General features: G+C 38.5%; 2 protein-coding genes and 1 pseudogene across 6 annotated transcripts in view; 1 reads left to right on the top strand and 2 right to left on the bottom strand.

The window, feature by feature from the left end:
- The first annotated feature begins 941 nt into the window (after positions 1 to 941).
- MRPL33 (mitochondrial ribosomal protein L33) overlaps positions 942 to 19,719 on the top strand; it is a 32,426-nt gene continuing 13,648 nt past the window's right edge. Inside the window, exons 1-4 of one of the 2 annotated variants that reach the window (XM_019735343.3) lie at positions 942 to 1,061; positions 2,284 to 2,302; positions 6,262 to 6,368; positions 12,607 to 12,914. In XM_019735343.3, the coding sequence (XP_019590902.1) occupies positions 1,040 to 1,061; positions 2,284 to 2,302; positions 6,262 to 6,368; positions 12,607 to 12,656 (198 nt within the window). In that variant the 5' untranslated portion in view covers positions 942 to 1,039 and the 3' untranslated portion in view covers positions 12,657 to 12,914. Of the gene's footprint in view, positions 1,062 to 2,283; positions 2,303 to 6,261; positions 6,369 to 12,606; positions 12,915 to 19,719 lie in introns of those variants that run through there. The other variant, XM_088796239.1, reaches the window with a different exon arrangement.
- LOC141571749 (high mobility group protein B1 pseudogene) lies at positions 5,008 to 6,201 on the bottom strand (annotated as a pseudogene).
- RBKS (ribokinase) overlaps positions 13,293 to 19,719 on the bottom strand; it is an 82,652-nt gene continuing 76,225 nt past the window's right edge. For 3 of the 4 annotated variants that reach the window (XM_019735338.3, XM_019735342.3, XM_088796238.1), the window contains one exon: positions 13,293 to 14,802. In XM_019735338.3, coding sequence (XP_019590897.1) covers positions 14,629 to 14,802 — 174 coding nt within the window. In that variant the 3' untranslated portion in view covers positions 13,293 to 14,628. The remainder of the gene's footprint in view (positions 14,803 to 19,719) is intronic. The other variant, XR_012496287.2, reaches the window with a different exon arrangement.

Below are 19,719 nucleotides of genomic sequence, written 5' to 3'. Positions count from 1 at the left end.
GGGGAGGTGAGGATCAAAAATTATTACAGGAGAAAAAAAACAATGGCGATACTAAGGGCAAGGACAGTCCTAATTTTAAAAATTGAGTTGAATTACACTGGAGAGCTAAATTTTCTGTTATTTTCAGTGAGGATAATTCATCACAATGAACCTTATTTTACATGTCTGTAAGACATAATATATTGATAAAATCACAGATTAATAAAAAATTCTACAAGTCCTGATTATTAGCTGGGAAAGAGTTTTCGGATGAAGTCTGTGGTGTTGAAGGAGCCCTGGTTCCTTTCAGAAACAGAAAGAATTGAAGATGGCAAAGTGGTTGGTCCCAAAGTCTAGTGGGAAAGGCATGAGTTTTTGCAGTCAGACAAGATCTGGGTTCAAATTCTGACTCTGTCACCAGTTTTGTGACATTAAGCAAGTTATGTGAGAACGCCCAATGTCAGTTATGCGTCCCTATTGCCCGGCACTACGCTAGGTTCTTAGAGAGCAGTTACCAGGACGCACAAGGTTCTGCTCTCCGAGAAACCCAACATTTAATTAAGAAATAGGGATATTCAGGTGGGCTTCCTAACTCTGAAAGGACTTAGAGTCGATCTTAACCGGGTGGAGTTGGGTGGGCGGAGGCAAAAGAACGAATATTTTAACAAGATATGCAGGAGCCTGATAGCCTGGAATGGCTCAGGAACAGAATTCCTGTGCCTTTAACGTAGGTGGTTGCGATTATTTAGTGAAACTATGGAAAGCACCTAACTCTGAATCAGATGCAGGAATCAGGGCCTGGGGCGCGAAGCCTGAATGTTAACAAAGCCTCCCTCCAAAAGGGAAGGGGATTCAAACATTCCCTAACCACGAAAACAACACACCTGGTGTGTAAAGAACACAGGTAAGAAGCGAGGGAGGGAAGCGAAGTTTACATCGGAGGGGGCGTGGCTGCAGGCTACTCCGGGACGTCCTCTTCCGGAACTGGCCTGTGCCCCGGAAGCAGTTGTTGTTGAGGGACTCTGGGCCCGTTACGGATATTGTGGCGCGTACTGTCGCAATGTTGCTGTCCGCGGTCTCCTGTAAGTGGGGAATGGAGGTGGCGGCGGCGGCGGCAGGGCCTGCGGCGAGGGCGGGAGTTCGTAACAGGCAGGTCCCAGGACCATGCGGGGTTGGGTGTGCGCGTCGGCCGGGAAGTTGCTGCTGCGGCCCTGCCTGGCTTCAGGACTACAGCGTCCGGCATGCCCCGCGCCTCACTTTGGGGCGAGTGGATCTTGGGGTCTGCTGGGCTAGTTGTGGGGGCGGGCATCCGATTGTGGTTCGCAGGGACCGTAGAGTCTGGACAGCAGGAGTGGGGCGCTTTTCCCACCCTTGGTAGAGACGTGTCAGAATCACTGGGCGTGCGAACTAGGAAAAACCTTAGACCTTGTAGTCGACTGGTTTCCAACTCTAACGATAAGAAAACGGCTTCCGAGAGGGGCAGTGATTTGCCCTAGGTCACACAGCTGGGCTGTGAAAGGAGTGTTCTGACGCCCAAGACAGTGCTCTTCCCTGCACCAGTTGACTTCCCGGTTAGATTTAGTTTCCCTTCTCCACCTGATGTGATGGTTGCGGTTTGCATAGGTTAACTTGTCAAACGAGACTTGTACCACCAGTGCGAGTAATTTGCACCTTAGAAGGGAAACAAATGGAGCAGCTGTTACTCAAGAAAGATTTAAAAGGTAACCAGTCCAACTGAAAAGAGATTATGCAAAGCATTACATCCAGAATTGTGTTGGTCTGATTGGATCTTTTTATCTTCCTTCTATAAAATCCTAAGGAGATTTCCAATGTGTTTCCCCGAAAATGAGACCTAGCCGCACAATCAGCTCTAATGCGTCTTTTGAAGCAAAAATTAATATAAGATCTGGTCCTATTTTACTATAATATAAGACCAGGTCTAATATAATATAATATAATAGTATAGTATAGTATAGTATATGTAATTAATGTAACATAAGATAATACCGAGTATAATATAATACCGGGTCTTATGTAATACAATACCCGGTCTTATATAATATAAGACCAAGTCTTATATTAATTTTTGCTCCAAAAGATTCATTGGAGCTGACTGTCCGGCTAGGTCTTATTTTCCGGGAAACAGAGTAATAGCTAGGGCATAGTTACTTGAGTGACAACCATGGCATACTTCATGATGTAAATGTTTTTTGGTTATTAATGACATTTATATGAACTTTCATTAAGAAAGATACTAAATTGATTTTTTCTTTTCTCTTCCCATATTTCCTTGCTACAAAAAAGTTGCCAAGAGCAAGTCAAAGTAAGTAAAAGTTTTCTTTAACTTGTTTAAATTAATTCGTTAGTCCAGCCGCTGCCAGTACATCTGTATATTAAACTAAGCCTTGATTTGGCCTTGATTTTCTGAAAGTTGGCTTGAGGGCTACTTACTTGATGAATCATTTTGGCCCTATGAACTCTTTGAAAAAGTATTTTTCCTCCTGTCCAACTGACCTACTTAAGTGAGCATTCAAATAATTCACTTAAAGGAGCTCTTGCTATCTTATTCCTAAAGAAACCATCAGGGTCCCCGTGTTCTCTTTGGATTACCATTATATTTCTTTTTATTCAAATTGAGGACCAAAGGCCATTTGTCTGGAGCTCACTACAAGAATCTTGCAGAACAAGCTGTGATTTGATTAAACCATAGAGCCTATTTTAATGAGTTTTTTAATCCTTTGCATTCATGGTATAAGCATTTAAAAAATAGCAAAGATTAAAGAATCTATGATGTACCAGAAAGACTATAAATACCCAATTGGTATCTTAAAATAAATTTTATAGATAGTAAATAAAGTAAGATTTGTTTGTGTTTAAAATAGGAACATTCTAAAGCAGCCTTTGCTTACCATCCAAAGGCTGGTAAGACATATCACAAATCCTTAAAATTAGTTTTTTTTTTTAGATTAAAGTTAATGAAAAATATATATACTGGAGTCCCCAACAAAATCTTTTACTGATTCATATAGCTTTTCCCACAATCTAGTTATTTATGTTAGAATCCTCCACCTCTAGGTTCTGTATGAATCTCCCATGTCTTCGATTTCTCTAGAGCTACTCCCTGCCTCTCATTTCTTTGTATATTTCTTATGACATTTGTTACATATTTTGCCTTATACACCTTCTGTACACAGCTCACCTTCCATACTATACCGTTAGTTTCTTGAGGGTGCACACGCAGTGTTAATAGAGTTTTGCAGGTCCCATTGTGCTTTCCACAGAGTAAGCATGTAATAGATTTTTGTTAAAGCTTTTTGAATGAATGACTAATTATTGTCTCTCTTAATCAACAAATATTGTATGCCTCTTATGTATGAGGCACTGTGCTGAACATCGAAAGGGATGCGAAGATGTGTAATAGATCTTAGGTGCTTCCAATTCTTGTTGGAATTAGATGACACATAAAATAGCATGGTCCGCATAGTGACACAAAACACATGAAAAAAATACCAAACAGTACAAGGTATTAAAAGGTCCAGTGAGGCAAAACATGACTTTGTGCTTCGGAAAACTATAACTTAAAGGAAATATGAAGAGGAACAAGATTTTGCATGTTAGCAATGTAAAGCTTCCAATCCCTTAATTTTGTCCCTGAGTTTACTCTTTTCTTTTTTAAAACCTCTGAAATTATTAGTTTATTAGTTTATCCAGGACTCAGGTGTTCAGTATTCCTCCTGAAATTACATAAACAAATGCAAATGGAAAGAATCCAAATCAAAATTATATAACAAAACAGCATTCCATCATAAAAGCATGTAAAATTACAAGAATGCCATTGTAAAATACTGGCACTTTAAGAGAATGATCATCTCAAAAACCACAAAATTGCCACATTGTCCCCTGAACGGCTCAGCAGATAAATATATGACCCTAATGAAAGAGTTTGAGTTTTGTAAAGAAAAATCAAGTTCAAATAAATTGGACAATTCATACTGAGATACAATGTTTAAGTGTCGTCTTCCCTCATGTCTCTTTAATGTACAAAGGGGCAAACCACAATATAGGAAAATATGCTGGATTTTTAATGTTGTGTACCATTTTAAAAGTTGGCCCAATTAATTAAAAATACCTTTAAAGGAGTCTCATTTCTGAAGCCATCCATATTCAGATAAATAGAAGACATTTACAGCCAGCACTTTTGTTTTTTTAATCAGAGCCTTGCCAGGACTAATGTCAACAAAAAGTTTAATACGGCAGTCTTGTATTTTAAGCTCACGCTTTTGGGGATACATTCTCAGGTCTTCTTTAATGTGGGAAGTGCAAATATAGCTGCCATTGCATGGTAATGGGAGTTAAAAAATGTAGAGTCCTCACGTAAAGATTAGAACATACTTTATTAGTCCTTCAAGGACAGACTTTCAAAATGTTTGATTCTGATAATCTCATGCTGTGAGTAGACTGGTTACTTTTTACTTGTAGATGTAACTGGGCAATGTGAAATTTGATATCAACTGCTCAAGATTTTAGAGTTTCAGTTATGGATGAAAACTGTCTCAATTCAACTCTTACTACCCTCATCATGAGTATGCAGGGTGTGTAGACAAAAGCTTTCTATCAGCTATCTATATGAAAAGATAAACACTGTAATAAATCACATGATCCAAAATGGGCAAAAGCAAAAGACTAGTTTCCCCTCAAGAAGACAAATTTCAGACCTCTGAAAAGGACAACAAATACTAATAAAAAAATTATATTTACTTAGAAACATTCAGAATGTCAACAAAACAGCTGCAATATTTTTTGCAGTTGCAGAGTTGTATTTAGTTACCAGAGCAATGATTTTGTATAAGCTGCATCAGAGACAACTGAAGATGGAAAAACTACCATCCCCATATATAACTAATTTGTGCTGTGCACCAACCGGGACTGGCTTTAAATTTCCATGCCAATTTACAACCCCCGTACGGTAGCAGGCAAGGTTAGTGGCTACTGGAAATGCCACCAGGACAGGGCTGTCTGAAACACATTCGGTGGTGTGTTAACTGTACAAAAAGAGACACTGTACAGTTTAAGAACAAATGTTACACAACCTTACATTTCACCTTTTTTCTTTAAAAGGAGTGAGTTGTGTACGGGAGGTTAAATGCTTTACAGACAAGAAAAACACTGCACTGGAACCAACTTATTCCATCGTCTTCTTCATCCTCCTCTTCCTCATCCTCTTCATTTTCCTCCTCTTCCTCTTCTTTTTCTTGCTCTTTTCAGCCTTGATAACTCCCTTTGTGGCCGCAGCAGGCTTTCCTTTAGCTCGATATGCAGCAATATCCTTTTCCTTCAGCTCAGCAGCCTTCTTCTCTTAAGGCCGCTTGTCATCTGCAGCTGTGTTACTGCACGTATCGCCCAGCTCCTTTGCAGCATCCCCAGTGGATGGGACGGGATGCTCGCCTTTGATTTTTGGGAGATACTCAAACAAAACAAGAAAAAGCCTGGTTGGGTGCATTGGATCCTTGAACTTCTTTTTTGTTTCTCCTTTAGGAGGATATAAGTTTTCATTTCTCTTTCCTAACGGGCCTTGTCTGTCTTTGCCTTGTCTTCAGGTTTTCCTTTTTCCTTAGCAGACATGGTCTTCCCCCTCTGAGCACTTAGAAAACTCTGAGAAGTAACTGAAGCGTCTGGGTGCTTCTTCGTGTGCTCCTCCCGGCAGGTTTGCACAAAGAATGTGTGTGGTGACAGTTTGCCTCTCTGCCTCTGAGTTTCTCCTTTGCCCGTGTTTATTGTCCTCAGTGGGCACAGAGCTGCTCCGTACCCGTCCGGCCTACACTTGTCCCTGCGCTGTCTCTGTGGAGCCCATTGTACTGCAATGGCTGTCTCTGATATTACTCTTACTGCTCATCCCTGGAACATAGAGCTCTTTTGAGACAGCCGTCTTCATGTTTCCTGACTGGTCAGTTAGGGGTAACAGTACTTTTGTATTTTCCTCCCTCCTGCCTTCTGCTGCTTCTGAGAGGTGGGTGTCAGAATCTTCTCACAACGTAGTTTAATTGTTCTTGTTGCTGTGGTTAGGTCATTACCAAGGCACTGCGTACAATGGAACAAACCTTGGGAATCAGCCACTGGAATTGTTATTTATGGAGAACGTAACCTGTCTTAGAACTGAATCTTCTTAGGGCCAAGTGGTGTCCCACAACTAATACACTGCACAGGGCTCTCACACTGTGCCATCCCCTGTAACTGATGTCAGTCTATTTCTTCAGCTTGTAACAGCTTACTCTTAAATCCTAGGACTATTCTGGTGAAAATGGTGAGCCAAGCGGGGACAGGTTTCTCCTTCAACACTAAGAGAAGCCGACTACGAGAGAAACTGACTCTGCTGCATTATGATCCAGTTGGTAAGATTCAGAGAAGTTACTCTGTCATAAAGTCAGATGCTTTCAAGGCCTATTACTCTTTCCAGACTGATGCTGACTATCTGGTGGCAGTTGTGTGGCCCTTTTGACAGTGTATCATTCATACAGCACATGTGTATTGAATGTTGACTCCGGTGCCACTTACTATGCCAGGTGCTGGGATGGACTAAGACATAAGACAGGCTCAGGACCTGTACTCTTGGCACTTACAGTCTGATTTGGAAGGGAGAGAAAAAAAGGACAAGTTATGCTAAGTGCTACGAGAGAAGCAAGCTGGATGCTGAGATACAGGATAAAGTTGGAGTGGGTGTAGCTCAACTTTATTTTGTCCTTCAGATAGGATAGATCAGGGAAATTCTCTCTAGTAGGAGATCGTTAACCAAAGATCTGAAGGTGAGAAAAGCCATGTAAGGAGAATAGGCGATCTTGTTCTGGAACCAGAGAAGCGTGTCTTGAGAAGGGGAGGGAGTATTCTTCTGTGGGATCATCTGTCCCACAGTGGCAAGTAATTAGGTCCAGATTTGAGTTAAGGAAGTATGGTGTCTCTATATTAGTGCAGGCAGGTAGGAAATTTCATTTTCTATTTTGAACCATCTGCTAAAATACTATCATAAATGGTAACTTTAAACGGTCCCAGTAATAAAAGTGCTTGTCCAGAAGGGCAGGTGTGCCCAAGACCAGATTGGCTGCTTACAAACAAGAGTCAGCACCTGATTGCTATTGGTGGAAACCTATCCTGTTTGGATTTCATGAGCAGATTTATGCAAAATAAACTAACAAACAAATTACTTATTTTAAAACTTTGGGCCATTCTTTTCATTTTTCTGCCCTTGCTTTGCTAATTACAAATAGCCCTTGGTTATTGCTTCTTAATGAGGGCTGTACTGGAACTTCTGGGTTGGTGAATATGTGGAGATTCTGGGAGAGTGGCATGCTGGGAGAAGAAGGCCTAGAAGCTCTGGCTCTTTTCCCATGCGTTGCCCTTGCGTCTCTTCCATCTGGCTGTTCCTGAGTTACTGTCTCCAGGTAGATAGTGTCAGAACTGAAATGAATTATGAGACACCCAGTTGGTGATCAGAATTGAAATTGGTACCAGAGTCTTCTTTCCCGAAATCCATCCATCATGTAATGAAAGATAGGCATTTAACCTCATAATCAACTTTCTCATTAACTAAGAACAAGAACTCATAGACTCTCACTTCTGGCCAAGATGGGGTAATAGGGACCAAATTTACCTTCCCACCTGAAACAACAACTTAAAAAGGACAATATAGGCAACAAAAGACAGTGATCCCTGACACAAAGGAAACAAATTAGTGCTTGTGAATACTCAGACACAATGGAAAATTCTGTCTTCTTTGCTCACCTACACAAGTCTTCATGTCTTCAGATGCTATGAATCCATCCTAACACAAGCACCTGTATTCTCCAGGCGAGCTGTATCCCATTTTATAGATGAGGAATCTGATGCCAAGGATCTTAATCAAGGACACGCAGCTAAAATATGTGACAGAGTAAAGATTTGAGCTCAGGACTGTCTGAATCCAAACCTCGGGCTCTGAACCAGTCTGTGTAGGGACATGTTATTGACAGATTCCACAGGAGGCTAAAGCTTACTTAACGCTTCAGGACCTCGGGCTGGGCATTAGTGTGAATCCTGGCTGCCAGCTACGTTGATAGATGCCTTCAGGGTTTGTTAAGAAGGTCTTACAACCACTGTTCCTTATGCTGCATTTGTCAATGTCTAAGAAATATAAAAATAAAGCACCTTCAAAAGAAAAGGGCTATACCAGTGTGAGGAGGCATTTTAAAAAGGCTCTGAGACACACAGTTGTCAGCTTAAAATTGTGTGAGTTCCATTCTTTAACAGAAATAAAATTTCCTGCTACTTTTATGGTGTTAAGATTTCCGGTCATTCTTTACTGTAATAAAAAGGGAATTCTAGGTTTGTACCTGGTGATTAGGAGTCTGAATTTCAGGATGATACTACTAATACTAATGGTGAAAAGTTACGATAAGGTATGTGTCTTAGTCCGTTTGGGTTGCTATAACAAAATACCTCAGGCTGGGTGGCTTATAAACAACAGAAATTTATTTCTCAGAGTTCTGGGGCCTTGCAAGTCCAAGATCAAGGAACCAGCACGGTCGCTTTCAGTTGAGGGCCCTATTTCTGGTTCATGGTCTGTGCCTTCTTTCTGTGTCCTCACGGTGCAAGGGCAAGCAAGCTCAGTGGGGGTTTCTTTTTTAAGAGCGTTAATCCCATTTATGAAGACTCCACCATCATGGCCAAAGCACCTCCCAAAGGCCCCACCTCCTAATACCATCATCTTTGGGGGCTTAGGATTTCAAATACAAATTTGGGGTCAGGGGAACACAATCAATCAGACCGTGGCAATATGATGCTGGATTGCTATGGTGTTTTTCTCCCTCTGATTTCTTTGCGTCAGTTGGTGAAAACTCAGTGGTGAACTTTATAATAAAGTACAGGCATACCTCGGAGACATTCCAGGTTCGGTTCAAGACCACTGCAATAAAGAGAATATGGCAATAAAGTGAGTCATGCGAATTTTGGGGTTTCCCAGTGCATGTGAAAGTTATGTTTATACTGTAGTCTATTAAGAGTACAATAGCATTGTGTCGAATAAAAACAAGGTACATGCCCTAATTTAAAATAATTTATTGCTAAAAAATGCTAACCCTCATCTGAGTATTCAGGGAGTTGTAATCTTTTTGCTGGTAGAGGGTCTTGTCTTCCATCGGTAAAAAACACCAATTATCTGCAAAGTGCAGTAAAGTGAAGTGCAATAAAATGAGGTATGCCTATTGTTTTCCTAGCATTTTAGTTTCTGTAGAGTTTTTAAGGAACTTGTATATTAAAAAATGATGATTAAATAACCTCTATGATATTCTAAGTATGAAAATGTATTGAAATTTTCATCCTTACTTAGACCTGAGGAACAGTTGGCCCTCGGTACCCTTGGGTTCCACATCCATGGATTCACCCAACTGTGGATTGAAAATATTTGAAAAAAAAGTTATATGTTGGCTGACATGTACCATGTAGTTAGGCCTCTTGGTGGTGTCGGTACTGAACGTGTATGGACGTTTTTTCCTTTTCATTCCCTAAACAATACAGTATAACAACTATTTGCATAGCATTTATATTGTATTAAGTATTATAAATAATCCAGAGATGATTTCAAAGTATACGGGAGGATGTGCGTAGGTTATATGCAAACACTACGGCATTTTATAGAAGGGACTGGAGCGTCTGTGGATTTTGCTGTCTGGGGTGGGGGTGGTGGTGTCCTGGAACCAATCCCCATGGATATCCAGGGGACTCTGTTCCTAGGAACTTAGTATTTGTTAGATGGATTTTAAGTTTTGAGATTGGGGAAGGATACAACCATAAACAGTTCTGACCATAAATTGAAAGTGGCAGAAGAGATTCATACATAAATTTTAAATAGACGATTAGAACTTTTCTGATAAGGAGTGGTCTGAGCTTTGACAGTACAACTTTGTTTTTTCTGAAGAAGAGAATGTTCTGGGACAGCACACTGGCTGCCTGCCCACCTGCTGCGTGCCCTGCAGGCTTGCGTGCTGATGTCTGTCTTGGGGCCTGCCCATTGCTCAGGGTACCAAACAGCTTGGCAGTTCTCCCAGCAAATTTTACTGCTATGAGTAAATGGTTAGTTTAAGGGTAACGTTTTGTTAGTTTGCTTTATGAAGGAAATCAGGTAAGGAAACACAGAAAAATTCCCAGTTATTTGAGCTTTTCATGGTATATCCCGTGTTTCCCTGAAAATAAGACCTAGCCACACAATCAGCTCTAATGCGTCTTTTGGAGCAAAAATTAATATAAGACCCAGTATTATATTTATATTATTATATTATATTATATTATATTATATTATATTATATTATATTATATTATATTATATTATATTATATTATATTATATATGATATGATATTATACCTGGTCTTACCGGGTCATATTAACTTTTGCTCCAAAAAGTGCATTAGAGCTGTTTGTCCGGCTACGTCTTATTTTCAGGGAAACACGGGACTCTGGCTAGAACTAGCCTCTGTCCTTCCAAACTTGTTTTCTTCGTATAAAACTAGATACGAATTTCTGAGGTGGAAGGATTAAAGACTGAAGCATGAGCTTATTAAACTTTTTTAAATATATGAAGGTTTATCATAAAGAAAATGAAAGCTTGTCAGTTTTAATTCCTTGGATGACCAACCAAGACAATATAGACGGTAAAGCAGAATTGATTTAGGTTAGATGTAAGGAAAGAGCTTGACAGATTCATTCCTGTATGAGTTAAGCAGCAACTATTTTGACCAAATTACATTACGGTTGTGATTGTGGATAGTGGAGTGTCACTTCCACTCAATTTGCACGTAGTGAGTATTCATTGTATATCTGGCAACAACCCTGTGATGGGGGTGGAGTTATCCTCTCAGGGACAGAAACTGAATGTAGAGCTTTTTGAGAAATTTGCCCAGGGATTCAGCAGATAAACGGTGGAGCCAAAGTTTGAACCCAACCTTTCTGATGCCAGGCCCCCTATTCTTTTATTACATGGAGCCGAATCTTCCTATTTTTTTTCTTAATGGGGACCCTCCCCTGTGGTCAGCCTAGCATTCAAAGCCATGAAGCCCACTCTCATTCCTGCCTCTCACCACCATTCCTCTCCACTAGATGCCCAAGGACTCTTCTTCAACTTTTGTAAACTCCACACTGCCGAGCACAGTTCGTGGACTTAAGTGTTCTTTGAATTAAGGGAACAAATGCAGTGAATAAATCAAAACTTTTTCATAAATAAAGCCTTGCTTTACTAATTTGCTCCTGTTCAGGGTCATTTAAATAATCTTCTGATTGGTTACCAGTGAAACAAGTTCCTTTTGTCATCCATCTTTTTAGTTCTATGTAGCAAACATGGGGGAAATATTTCTTGCAATGAATAATAGTATCTGATAGGGAACTATTTTGGTTCTTTACTGCCATTTTATAATGCTTTGTAGTGCTCCTTGGACTTCAAAGGAGCATCATTCCTACTTATATGTAATATTAGATGATTTGACATATTAAGAATAGCCCTATGTAATATATATATTTTATTAATACAGATAAAATCCTGTTGACTGGTTAATGGTTCTTAAATCTAACTACCCATTAGAATCATGAGGGTTTTAAAAAATGTAGACTTCTAGTCCCTCTCTAGATCTACTGTTAACAGAATTAGGGTAGGAGTGGAGGTAAGCAGCAGGAATTTATTTCAGTTAGCTTCCTAGCTAATTATTAATTATAGACAGTTTGGGAATCTCATATACAGAGTATCCATATTGATTATAGAAGAAAAAGAAAAAACTAAGCTAAAATCTCTTTGTGTGGTAGGGACAAGTGAGTTGTTATGTCATAGTCATTTGAGTTCCTGGATCTTCCTAGGTGCATTTTTTTTTTTTTTTTTTTTTTGGCAAAGAATTGGGTGGTGTGGTGGGGGTAGGGAGAGGAGAGGGGGAAGAGCAAGAGAGAGAGAGAGGTGTGTGTGTGAAGTTAATGGAGAACTATAGGGCATTATGGGAACTAGGAAAACCTTACTGTCTAGCATCTACTTTCAAATCTTTCATCCGGCAGTTGTTTTGTTTCAGAGAACTAAACTCTCGTATTTATAATAATGAGATTGTAGTTATATTAATTCTATTACCAAACTAGAAAATCATATTTGGGTATGTGAAACCATCTCTGGAAAGCGCAGGTTTAATGTGTATGTATTCTTTCATGCAAGCTGCCTTTTCTTCCATGGTCTGCTCAGTTCTTACTGCTCTTTCTCTGGAGTCCAGCTCCAATCTGTCCTTGCTTACCTCCTATGAGAATGGATGGTAACTGGGTGAAGACATGGAATGTTTCCCATTTTTTGCCCATAATTTTCTTTTTTAATTTGAATATTTCCCCATTGGTTGAAATGTGACCTTGTGGGGACCAAGGATGCCACGGATTGGCTGGTGACCTTCCCTTGTTTTCCTTACCATTTTCTCTAGTCTTTGGCCTCTGGGATTGAGGAACTGAGTTTGCAAGTCAGCTCCATCCTCGTGTCAAAGGAGCGTAAGAGAAAGGGGAAGACTCACGGTCCGATGCGTATTTTTATTAGAAAATGGTGATGATACTTTCTAGTTTTCTGCCATAATCTTCTTTTCTCCTCCTACAGTGAAAACCAAAGTCCTCTTTGTGGAACAGAAAAAAATACGCTCCCTCTAAACAATGGATTGAAAATGAATTTGATTTATAAATGAGAAGACTGAGGGCGGGATACCGATTCAGAAATTCTGCAGCATGTAATAAAAGAAGAGGAAATGACATGGAATCTCTGCCTCCTGTGATTTGAAGGCCATTGTGAAGGAAAACAATGCAGTGAAAGAAAGTTCTTCATATTAGGACATACATCATTGCATCACATTTATTTATCTTTCTGAATATTTTTATAGCCCTTAATAAAAAATATTAAAATAGCCTGAACTATTGTCCCCCAGTGATGGTTTTCCCCCACTATTTGAAATGGAAAACACAACTGCATAACTAAAAAATAACCATTGTTTCATGTAATGAAAGAAAATTTTCCATAATGAGACTTGTGCAAGAGTTTCCAGGCTGGTCCTCCTTGTACTTCATAGAAAAGGCAGAGTCACACTCCAGAATGATCTTGAAAAAACTCCCATGTAATAACAGATGGCAGAGGTGAGCAGGAGTGAGAAGGGAGCCCGCCTTGTGACACAAGAAGCCACGAGAACTTCTGTTTTTGATTTGTGCTTATAAGGGAAAATGCCTTTGGTCCATATTCTCAAACTCAGGTCACGAAAGCAGTATCTGGGATTTTCTAGGACAGCTTTGGACTCCTTTATCTCCTTTTTTTTTTTAAGTAAGTGGCACTATAATGATGTTACTTCCATAAAACTCCAGCTAGAGCTCTGTGGCAGGGAGTTATCATGCAGCTAACCAGCTGGAAATTCCACTGATAATCCCTAACGTTCGAATAAGGACTCCTTCCTACCCAGGTCTATACACTTTCTTACTCAAGCTATTGTTTCCCACAACTTTTCAAAATTGCCTGGTTTTCTTACTTGTCAGATTTCTGGCTGAAGGTAAGAAGGATCGGAGCTCTGCTGGTTCATATCCTACCCATTTAAAGCATTTATGTGGGAAAATGAGAGTGCCCTCCATAACCACAGCATTAAGAAACCAATACTGTTCCACAGTAACAGGTGTTCCCTCCCTGTGGCCCAATCAGTGTCTCCAGAGAAATGCAAGAGCAGCTCTCTGGAAATGGTATTAGATGTAGGCAGTTGTTGAGTCTTAGAGGCTTGTGGCATTGTAGTCCATCAACTATTTTCTGGCATGTTTTGTTAAAGCTCTGGTTCAAAGCAATAATAGGTGAGATCTTGGCTATTTTCAGATTGAAACTATACATAAGGGTCTTGGGTTACAAGAAAAATCTTTCCCCTGATCCTACTAGCTAAGCCCAATGTAAAGGATCTGTGACATGCATGGATTGCCTTTTTTTTTTTTTTTAAACGTAAAATCTGGCTGAACAAATGACTTTTCGATTCAGCACATGGGCTGAAATGTGGCCCACAGGTGGTGTTTACGTTTTTAAAAAATGAGTTGCTGATACTTAAACATTGAAACATTTCAATAAATATCCAAAACTTCTGGCTTCTCTTGCAAAACCAGAAGCTTTGACAACACGAAAGCCAGAGCTGAGTATCAGCTGCCCCCCTTAGAAACTGCTTGAGTGGTTCAGTGCATATGTCCCCTTCTCTTGTTTAACAGTCTCTGTTCTGACTCTTGTCTGTATGGCGTGCATAGATACAGAGGGTGCCCCCAAAAATGTATACACATTTTAAGAAAGGAAAAAACTATTAAAATTGTAATACTATATACCGATAACAAAAGATGAATGTAAGTCACATACGGTAGTATTCATGATCTGTTGGAAATTGAGTTTGCTGGTTCTTGAATAGCGGTAATGTTTGTGCAGGTCCTGGTCATGGAGTCCTTAATTCTGGTTAGCTCTTGCATGAAAAGTAAAGAAGTAATCATTTTAAAGAAGTAAAGGAACATAATATTTGCAAAGAAAGGAGAAGAGGACATTTTATAGTATGCGGTTTGTTAAGAGTGGCCACCCCCAACTACATTTTATTTCCAGGCATATTTATTTTGGAGTTAACAGCAATCAAAACAGATCAAGTGGCAGGTCTTTTTTGTGTGGGTACGATGACTGTGTCCCTGCAGTCTGGACGCTGACTGCTGCGATGAAATTGGATCTCTTGAGCATTTCTTCCAAGGACAGATTTGGGTAGTAAGCCAGGTAGAAGGCCAAAGCTCCCACAAAACTGTCACCAGCGCCCTGTAAATAAAAGCACAGTTGTGGAGATAAGCATGTAGTCCTCTTTTGCCCCAACTTGTATTTTTAAAATATTTAAGTATGCTTTTATTTTAGACCAGTTTTAGATGTACGGAAAAGTTAACAAGGATATGACGAGAGTTTCCATGTCCCCCACACCCAGTTCTGTAAGCACATTACTGTGGTTACATGTGTCACTACTAATGAAATAATAGCGATATATTATTAACTGAACTCCATACTTGATTTGGACTTCACTAGTTTTGCCTAATGTCATTTTTCTGTTCTAAGATCTCATCCAGGATACCATATTACACTTAGTTGTCGAGTCTCCTTAGACCGCTGTAGGCTGCGACTGTTTCTCAGGCGTTATTTTTGATGGCCCTGATAGTTTTGAGGACTGGTCAAGTGTTTTGTCGAATGTACCTCCGTTGGGATTTGTTAGTTTTTCTCATGTTTACACTGTAATTATGGTTTTGGGGAGGAACCATAGAGGTGAAGTGTCATTCTTATCATGTTGGGTACATATTATCAACATGACTTGTCACTGATGGTGTTAATTTCATTCACTTGGCTAAGGCAGTCTTTGCCAGGCTTCTCCACTGGGAAGTTACTTTTGTCCCTCTTCATACTGTACTCTCTGGAAGCAAGTCACTAAGTGTGGTCCACACTTATGAGGTAGAGAGTTATGCTCTACCTCCCTGAGGATGGTGTGTCTACATCAATTATTCGGAATGCTCTGTGGGAGATTTGTCTCTTCTCCTTCATTTATTTATTCAACTACTTATTTAGATCAGTATGAACTCATGGATATTTTTTCTTTGGGCTACAATCCAATACTACATTATTTATTTTGTTGTTCAAATTGTTCCAGCTTTGGCCATTGGGAGTTCTTCCAGTTAGCTCTTGTATTCCTTTGCTATACCCTGATTATTTTGTTTTTTGAATGCTTTCTTATTTTCTGATACTATAAGATGCTCCAGGCTCGTCTTGTATATTCTCTGCGCTAGCCCTAGAATTTGCCATTCTCCATTAAAAATTCATGCAAAAAATGGTGAGGGCCATTCAGGTTTTATTTTCTAACTAAATATAGGGTCATATAAGGTTTCTTTCCATTTTCCCTGAAGCTTTAAAGGACTGAGTTGGTGAAGACTATATAGGGACCCATGAAAACAGAAAATACCAAAGAAAGACTGTTCACCTCTGCCTTCAGGCAGGGCAATACTTAGTCATATGTTCATCTAACAAATGTATTTTAAATAAATGTGATAACACAATTTCACTTGAAAAATCATTCTGATAGTTAACAGTTTTCAGGGTCATTTTCCAGTTTTTCCCAGTTCGCTGGCTTTTTTAGACCCAAGAGCTTTCATAACAAATCTTGAGGCTGTGCTTCAGTCTTTATAAATGCCTTGGCATGATAGAGCATTTCAGTTGCGGTCGAAGTGTTGAATGAGCTGTGTGCCTAGCACAGTGATGGGTGCTAGAAAAGGAGTAAAATCCATTGTGGATTAAATGCTAAATAGTGTGGCAGTATTTATAAATGCTGTTGGATTTTAAGAAAGGGTTTGAAGAAAGCCTCCCTAAAGAAAGGAGTCCTCGTGGAATGATTCACAGATTTATAGAGAGAAGGAAGGCCTCAAAGAACAAAGACCCAGGAGGAAGAAGGAACAGAGTGAGCTCATGAGACAGTGAATGGCTTTAAGGAGAATGACATTTTCCCTTGTTTACACAGATAAAGCAATCAGTATTAACTTGCCAGGAGTCACAGTAATGAGGTGTGAGTTCAACACTTCCCTTCCTCCCAGAAATGTTTTCTGAGTGCCTGAAATGTGTCAGGGACTATGCTAGGTGCTTTGCAGTTGTTCGTCAAGTCTTTCTTGAAGAAAACCAATAGAGAAAGAGATGGACACGGTTCCTTGCCTCCCTGTGTTTACAGCATAGCAATGTGATAAGAGAAAGGCCTGAAACCAGAGAAATTCTGAGCTGCATGGAAAGTATATTATGAAAACATGGAAAATGCCACAAGATACGAAGAATTAGGACAAACTCTAAGATTCCAAGTCTTGATTCCTCCTTATACACAAAATTAAATTCCATGTAGATTAAAAGCATGAATGTAAAAATTATAACAGTAACATAATAGGAAAATTTAGATGAATATTTGTATAATCCCAAGCAATAAAACCACAAGTATGTCAATAAATTCAAAATCCGTAATGAAAAAAAAGATTTTAATTAAAAAAATTTTTTTTAAAGTTATATTTCCAAAGACACTAAAAACCAAATTAAAAAAAGCACAGATTTGGTAAAAATTCTTGTCAGACACGTGACATATTCCCAGTATTCAAAGAATACCTTCAAATTGCTGGGAAAAAAGACAAATCCAGGATAGAAATGGACAAAAGATATTGGTCTGCAGTTTCAAAAGAGGAAATGTAAATGGTCAATAAACAATAGACACATGAAAAGATAATTATTAGCAGTCAAAATGCAAATTAAAACATTATTTTGCCCATTAGATTGATAAAAGAGTAAGATTGTTAGCAAGAGCAGCAAAGATGGAGGTGGAGAGGCCAAAGGTACTCCCATACATTGTTGGTAGGAATGTGGAAGAGTAACAATATTGGTTAAAATAAAAAATGGGTATGTATTTTGACTCAGCAATCCTGCTTCTGAAAAATGTACAAAAGTTCTATAATACTGGGATATATGTACAAAATTACTTACTGCTGCTTTGTTTTCAAAGGTAAAACACTGGAAATAATGTGATTATCTGTCCAACAGGAAACTAGATGACTGAACTTTTGTACATTCGTATTATGGACAAGTATACAGCTGTTAAAGAGCATTGATGAGAAGTCTACAGTTAACGTCAAACTTAGTGGGAAAAACTGAATGCTTTTCCCCGAATCTTTGGAACAAGTCAAGGATTTGTTTTTGCTACTTCTATTCAACATCATATTGGACTGCGTAGCCAGTGCAATAAGTTAAGAAAAAGAAAGAAAAGGCATACAGATTTGAAAGGAAGAAGTAGAAAAATCCTAAGAAATCCAGCAAAAAAACTACCAGGAATAGTGGGTTTAGCAAGAAAATAAGATACAACGTCAGTATATAAAAAAATCAGTTGTATTTCTATATATAATAACAATGAACAATAATAAATTAAAATTATCAAAGCAATACCATTTATAATAGCATAAAATATGAAGTATTTATATTTCATATCTCATGACTATGTACAAGATTTATTATACATTCTTATTATGGCAAGTAAGTCAGAGATTAAAGAGAATTTAGATATTAAGATAAACCATGTCTATGAATTAGAAAACTCATTAAGATGTCAATCTCCCTAAAGTGATCTGTAGATTAAATGCAACTCCTATAAAAATTTCAGCCCACAATTTTTAGAAATTGGAAAATTAATTCTAAAATGTACATGGAAATACAAAAGACCTAGAATAGACAAAACAATTTTGAAAAAGAACAAAATTGGTCAATGTAAAAACTATCTTATTTCAAGACTTACTAAAAGTTACAGTAATCAGACAGATACTGATATGAGTTAGACGTGTGGATCATGTGAACAGAAAAGAGAACCCGGAAATATATTTATTTTTAACAAGGCAATTCAGCGGAGGAAAGGATAGCCTTTTCAACAAATGGTGCTGGGACAAAAGGATATCCATATGCAAAAACATGAAACTTGACCTCACAAGATACATAAAAATTAAGTCCAAATGGGCCATAGACCTAAATGTAAGCGTTAATACAACAAAAATATAGGAGAAAATCTTTGTAACTTTGTGTTTAGGACACTGAAAGCATGAAACAGAAAAACTATAAATTGGACTTTAATCATAATTAAAAACTTTTGCTCTTCAAAATAATATCAAAGGACAAACCACCAACTGGGAGAAAATATTTGCAAAACATATATAAAGGACTCTTATAACTGAATAATATAACCCAGTAAGGCAAACAACCCAATAAAAATAGACAAAAGATTTGAACAGAGACTTCATCAAAGAAGATATACAGAGGGCAAATAAGTAACAATGAGATAATACTATGTACCCATTAGAAAGGCTAAAATTAAAAGGGCTGAAAATACTGACTTGGAGTAGATTTGGAAGAACTGGAACTCACATCATTTGTGGAAATACAAAATCATACAAATACTTTGGAAAATAGTTTGGCAGTTTCTTATAACATTTACTTATAACCCAGCAGTTCTACTCTTAGGTATTTAGCCAAGAGAAATGAAAACATATCTACATAAAGACATATGTGAATGTTTATGGCAGCGTTATTTATAATTGTTTCAAATCTGAAACAATCCAAATGTCCTTGAATTGACTAATGGGTGAACAAACTGTGGTACATCCATATAATGGAATACTATTTAGCAATAAAAAGGAATGAACTGTTAATACATAACATGGATGAATCTAGAAAACATTATGCCAAGGGAAAGGAGCCAGACACAAAAGTGTCCACTATATAATATATTGTATGATTTCATTTATATGACATTCTAGAAAAGGCAAAAGTATTGTGACAGAAAGCAGGCCAGGGATTGGAGAATATCAATTGCAAGGGGCTGCACAGGGAAGTTTCTGGGGTGATAAAAAGTTCTATATTATGATTGTTATGGTGGTTAAATGATTGTATACATTGTGAAAACTCATTGAATCATACACTTAGAATGGGTGAAATCTTACTACTTTGTTTCCCTGAAAATAAGACTGAACTGGAAAATAAGCCCTAGCATGATTTTTCATGATGACATCCCCTGAACATAAGCCCTAATGCGTCTTTTGGAGCAAAAATTAATGTAAGACCTGGTCTTATTTTCGGGGAAACACAGTACGTCTGAAAATTATATCTCAGTAAAACTTATTTTTTGAAAAGGTT

The sequence above is a fragment of the Rhinolophus sinicus genome, chromosome 2 (genome assembly GCF_057876585.1).
Source record: "Rhinolophus sinicus isolate RSI-liver-muscle chromosome 2, RSI-T2T, whole genome shotgun sequence".
NCBI lineage: Eukaryota > Metazoa > Chordata > Mammalia > Chiroptera > Rhinolophidae > Rhinolophus > Rhinolophus sinicus.
Note: the sequence above shows the minus strand (reverse complement) of the source record. Positions and strands in the feature narration are given on the sequence as shown.